Source organism: Xenopus laevis, chromosome 7S (genome assembly GCF_017654675.1).
Source record: "Xenopus laevis strain J_2021 chromosome 7S, Xenopus_laevis_v10.1, whole genome shotgun sequence".
Classification (NCBI taxonomy): domain Eukaryota; kingdom Metazoa; phylum Chordata; class Amphibia; order Anura; family Pipidae; genus Xenopus; species Xenopus laevis.
The window spans coordinates 23,054,139-23,060,320 of NC_054384.1; the positions used below are offsets into that span (position 1 = coordinate 23,054,139).

The 6,182-nt window shown below is 39.0% G+C and overlaps 1 protein-coding gene across 4 annotated transcripts in view; it reads left to right on the top strand.

The window, feature by feature from the left end:
• The window catches only part of slc25a16.S (solute carrier family 25 member 16 S homeolog), a 19,679-nt gene extending 13,716 nt beyond the window's left edge, over window positions 1–5,963 (top strand). For all 4 annotated transcript variants that reach the window (XM_018227482.2, XM_018227483.2, XM_018227484.2 and 1 more), the window contains exons 7-10: window positions 133–199; window positions 1,407–1,569; window positions 2,939–3,007; window positions 5,745–5,963. In XM_018227482.2, the coding sequence (XP_018082971.1) occupies window positions 133–199; window positions 1,407–1,569; window positions 2,939–3,007; window positions 5,745–5,901 (456 nt within the window). In that variant the 3' untranslated portion in view covers window positions 5,902–5,963. The remainder of the gene's footprint in view (window positions 1–132; window positions 200–1,406; window positions 1,570–2,938; window positions 3,008–5,744) is intronic.
• The last annotated feature ends 219 nt before the right edge of the window (window positions 5,964–6,182 follow it).

Here is a 6,182-nt window from a genome sequence, read left to right on the forward strand (position 1 = left end):
ATTTTCTTTTAGATATTTGCCAGCATAGGTGGTTTCTAGTAATATGTAGCATTTTCAAGTAAAATTGATTAAGACAGTTTTTAGATCTCACTCTGAAACCATTCATCTTTTTAATTTTCTTTTTAAATAAAGGAAGGAGGTTTCCCTGGATACTACAGAGGACTTCTGCCCACCATTATAGGAATGGCCCCCTATGCAGGTATACAAATTTCATTGCAGAATGCAAGTGTGCCCACGTTTATCTTTAGAATGTAATAATATCCATTAATATCAAGGAAACCAGATAATTTCATAGCAGACTAAAGGGGTGGTTCACCTTCCAAACACTTTTTTCAGTTCAGTTGTTTTTAGATTGTTCCCCAGAAATAAAGACTTTTTTCAATTACGTTCTGTTATTTTTTTACTGTTTTTCCAAAATCTAAGTTTAAAGTTGAATGGCCCTGTCTCTGGTGTTTGAGTCTGGCAGCTCAGTAATTCAGGTGCAGACTCTAAACTGTTACAATTTTGCAACATTTAGGGGCACATTTACTTAACTCGAGTGAAGGAATTTCGAAGTATTTTTTTGGCTACTTCGACGATCGAATTGGCTACTTCTACCTTCGACTTTGACTTCGAATCGAACGATTCAAACTTAAAATCAGTAGACTATTCGACCATTCGATAGTCAAAGTACTGTCTCTTTAAAAAAAACTTTGACCCCCTACTTCGCCACCTAAAACCTACCGAACATCAATGTTAGCCTATGGGGAAGGTCCCCATAGGCTTTCTAGCCAATTTCTGATCGAAGGAAAATCGTTGGATCGATGGATTAAAATCCTTTGAATTGTTCGAATCGAAGGTCGAGGGTCGAATATCGAAGGTTAATTAACCCTCGATATTCGACCATTAGTAAATGTGCCCCTTAGCTGATACATTTCTCAGCAGCATCTCTGGAGTATTAGCAATTATTGTATCAATTCAAACAGCTGCCTGTAATGAAACCCAGAGATTCTGCTCAGCAGGGACAAGGATAAGCAATGTATCAACTAAATGTATCTCTTTAAAACAGTTTACAGGGTCGGCGACCCCCCCTCCTAGAGCTGCTTCAGAAAGTGAAAAATTACACTTTACACTTCAATATTTGAAAAACGGTGGCACCTAGAAAATAGAAAGTCATTGGAAAAAGTTATTTCTGGTGATCTATCTGAAACCAACTAGTTGTTGTGTATGTGTGAAGAATAAGCAGAACCTGCGATGCTTTTTTTTCTATTTAAAACAATGGGCCAGGACATATTTAAAAGATTCCATTGCCCTTTTTTTCACAAAAACTGATTACAAGTCTATTGGGAAATCTGGAGACTAGGAGAGAAGATTTTCTCATTAAATAGATTATGCCCGAGTATGTAATTTTCTGCTTTCTTTTGTAGGATTTTCTTTTTTCACCTTTGAGACTTTGAAGACAGCTGGGCTGAAACATGCTCCTGAACTGCTTGGGAAGCCATCGTCTGATAACCCAGATGTCATGATTCTGAAGACACATGCCAGTTTACTCTGTGGCGGCATTGCAGGTGCTATTGCACAGAGCATCTCGTAAGTGTTTTGTATCATCTGTGTAATTTCTGTCATTATCGGGTTTATACACCTTTAAATTAACTTTTAATATGATGCAGAAAGTGATATTCAGAGACCATTTACAATTAGTTGTTTTATTATTTGTGGTTTTTGCGTTATTTAGCTTTTTATTCAGTGGTTCTCCAGTTTGCAGTTTCAGCAATCTGGTTGCTAGGATCCAAATTACCCTAGCAACCATGCACTTATATGAATGAGACTAGAATGTGAATTAGAGCAGCCCTGAATAGAAAGACGAGTAACATGAAGTAGCAGTAACTGTACACTTGTAGCCTTTCAGAGTATTCATTTTAGATGAGGTCAGTGACCCCCATTTGAAAGCTGGAAAGAGTCAGAAGAAGGCAAATAATTCAAAAACTATTAAAAATAGTTGCTTAGAATTAGCCATTCTATAACATGTTGAAAGCTAACTTAAAGGTGAACCACCCCTTTAATGTCATTTTGGTACTGTATGTAATGATTAGCATATTATTCTCAGAAATTATGTTTTCCATTCACTGCAGGTACATATAAGTGACATTGTAACTAGTGGTAGCTGCAGCATCAGTTCCTGACATATATTTTATTTCAGTTTTTTTGCATTTTTAAATATGTAAAGGAAACCCCTGTATATGAATAGGGTATATTTTTCATCATGGAATTTAAAGATGTTCACGACAAGCTAAGGTAGGGTAAAAAGCCAGAGCTAAAGAAAAACTCATCTGTATTTTCAGTCCCTTGTCCCCCCCCATTCAGTCCCATCGTATCAAGTGATGCAAAGAGTGCAGATTTATATACCTTCTCAATAAAGCTCAAGTAAGAAACTTGTTCAAGAGAATGAATCATGCAAGAATGGCGGGGCCTATAATGCCCTGGGCCCACTGAATTTTTACTGGCCCTGATAGTGTGCATGAATGCAATCAGTACATTCCATTGGAAGTTTCACTTGGGCAGGGACTGATACGAATGATTTATAATGTATATATTCAAAACGGAGGACAAAGGACAATTTTATTGCGTCTACACGACATGTTTCGGGCATCACAGGCCCTTTTTTCACTTGAAAAAGGGCCTGTGATGCCCGAAACATGTCATGTTGATGGCAATAAAATTGCACACTGGCAGTTATCCTGCATATTGCCCTTTTGTCCACTGTTTTGAATATATACATTGGTCTTAATGGTGTAAGGACGGAGCACCTGTGGGACAGTTGGACTAGCTATACTGTGCTTCCACGTGTCTAAACTACAGAGTGAATGATTTATAATGTCTGTAAAGATTTGCAAAATACATCAACAGTATTTTAATAAAGAATAATATTAATTTACTTGTAAATCATTTGTGATCTCAGGTACCCTTTGGATGTGACTCGACGACGTATGCAGTTATCAGCGATATTACCAGATTCAGAAAAGTGCCGGTATGATTTGTATATTTTTGTGAATAGAAAAGTGGATGTTGGTGTGTATGCAGGCATAAAGCGCTATATAAATAAATGATGATGATGATGATGATAAATGTTTGGGTCTATGAAGAAGAACTTAAGTAATTCATAATATGCAGACAGTGCTTTTAAAAAGAAAATCTGGGTCTCTGCTCGTGCACACAGTGCTTTCACTTTATCGCAATCCTTCATAGGTAGGTGGCATCGTATATGGGTATGTGCTATATAATATTTCAATGAGAATTCAGTTTGAGACCTTCTGTATAACTATATTTGCTTGTGCTGCTTCTCATTAGCTGGATAAAATCCTTTATATTTGCACATAGTGGTAAAGCCAAGACCCAGATATTACCAGTAATTTCTAAATACGCACCATCCCCAGATAAGGAAAACTCCTCTATCCCCATCAAACAACACGTTCAATATGAAATAAGCAAGGGGACATTTAATGAGCAGTTATAGCTTTTGTTACTAACAGTCATAGATGGGTAATGTTATGCCATGTTCGGGAAAAAAAACTGGTCATTTAGGAGTGTTCACTCAGAGTACATGCATGATCTTTCATTTCATTTCATTTGACAGAGTAGCATGGCCGCTTCTGCTCTTATGAATAAATTAGGGATGCACCGAATCCAGGATTCGGATTCGGCCAATCCTTCTGCCCGGCCGAACCGAATCTGAATTTGCATATGCAAATAAGGGGCGGGGAGGGATATTGCATGACTTTTTGTCACAAAACAAGGAAGTAAAAAATGTTTTCCCCTTCCCACCCCTAATTAGCATATGCAAATTAGGGTTCGGATTCAGTTCAGTATTTGGTCGAATCTTTCGCAAGATAGTTGTGAAGGGAGGTCCAGGTGCACTGCCCTGAACCCTCAGCTTGGGGAGGGGACCACCGTATAAAGCAAAAAGGCAGAAGCAAAAAGGCAGGTACTACCAGAGACCAGTGTTCTAGGCAGGCTTGTCAAATCATTCAGTAGTTTATTTCCGTGCACAAGGGCACAGCCTTATGTGTTTTATATCAGTCAGATACTTAATCATAGGCCATCATCATCTTTTAGAGACATGCCTAATAACACATTATGCCTATGGAACTTAGGGTGTTTATTGCTTTGTAGATTCCCTGGAAATGAAGACATGATATAACCCTAGGAATCTATGCACGTTGCTCCCCACCTATGAGCCATCTGTATAACCTATAGCCATTCATTATTAGCCTAAACACACACACACTGCACATTTTAAGTGAGGGCCTAGAGCTCATATTTTATCATCGCTATTTTTCCAATGAAATCTGGAGCCAGTAAAACATCCTCTGTATGTTAGCCCTGTAATATCCAGTAAAAAGAAATAGCACTTCTGAGTTATTTTACTGGTAGAGGCAGCATCAAATGTACAGCAATGGCTACAAAAAGTCCGACCCACACATCACTATTTTAGTTGATACAATTAGTTGATACATTTCTCAGACAAAGATAACAAATTTATCAATTTAAGGGCAGGTGCACATGGCAGATTCGGGGAGATTTAGTCGCCTGGCGACTAATCGCCTCTTCTTCGGGGCGACAATCTCCCTGAACTGCCTTCCGCCTAAAATGAAAAATCGCCTGTAGCAATGCACTCGTGCCACTTCGATTTCCAAAGTCATCCGAAGTTTCCTTGTGAGGCAAGTTCGGACGACTTCAGAAATCGAAGCACCGCGAGTGCCATTGCGCTGGCATTTCTCATTATAGCTGGTGGAAGGCAGTTCAGGGAGATTGTCGCTCTGAAGAAGAGGCAATTAGTCGCCAGGCAACTAAATCTCCCCGAATCTGCCGTGTGCCCCTGCCCTAAAACCATTAGGCGAAACCCCCCCCCCCCCCCAGAGCTGCCTCAGAGCTGATCATTTACATTCTGGGGCAGATTTACAAAATTCGAGTGAAGAATTCGAATGTAAAAAACTTCGAATTTCGAAGTATTTTTTGGGTACTTCGACCATCAAATTGGTTAAATTCGTTCGAATTCGAACGATTCGAAGTAAAAATCGTTCGACTATTCGACCATTCGATAATCGAAGTACTGTCTCTTTAAAAAATACTTCGACCACCTACTTCGGTAGATAAAACCTACCGAAGTCAATGTTAGCCTATGGGGAAGGTCCCCATAGGCTTGCCTGTGATTTTTTGATCGAAGGATTTTCCTTCGATCGTTGTATTAAAATCCTTCGAATCGTTCGATTCGAAGGATTTAATCGTTCGATCGAACGAAAAATCGATCGATCGATCGCAGGATTTGCGCAAAATCGTTCGACTTCGATATTCGAAGTCGAACGATTTTAGTTCCCAGTCGAATATCGAGGGTTAATTAACCCTCGATATTCGACTATTGATGAATCGGCCCCTCTGTGTGTCTTCACCCTTACCACTATAAAAAAGTTGCAGTGACACAAGCTATATGGAAGCATAATAAAAATGAGCCAATCCCTCCTTCATTAAAAGGACTAAAATGGGTCCATGCATCCATTTTTTCTAAGTGTAGTCTGGTAGTGTAAAATTGTGGAGTGTGCTATTGTAAGACCTATTGGACTGGCCTTTTTTTAGTCCATACCTTTCATGTCTGTTGATTGAAATACTGCTCCAGACATAGATACAGGATACAACATACAGCTGCTAAAAACTATCTTTGTTATACAATATTGTTTTCATTTCAATATTGTCTTCATCTCCATTCTAAGGACCATGTTCCAGACCCTGAAGTATGTCTGCATGCAGCACGGAATAAGAAGAGGGCTGTACCGTGGCTTATCCCTGAATTACATCCGATGCATTCCTTCTCAGGCCGTGGCCTTTACAACCTATGAATTCATGAGACAGGCTTTGCACTTGAACTAGAATCGTATTGCTCACGTTCACAGCGTTAATAAACGGCAGACAACTACGTAACGTGTAATATATTCTGCCACTAGACCAGAGTGAATCTTTCCCGGCACCCATTTCAGCGTCCGCTCATTCGTGGCATTTGTCTGGCCGAGTCTGTTGAAATCAAAAATGACCTTTTTTTGTAAAACAGAAGTATTTGTTTGTAGAATACTTTTTAGGAGTGTGTGTGATTTTATATAAAGTTGATTTAGGGGTATTTAAAGTTTAACATAATTTAAATTGAAACATACCAT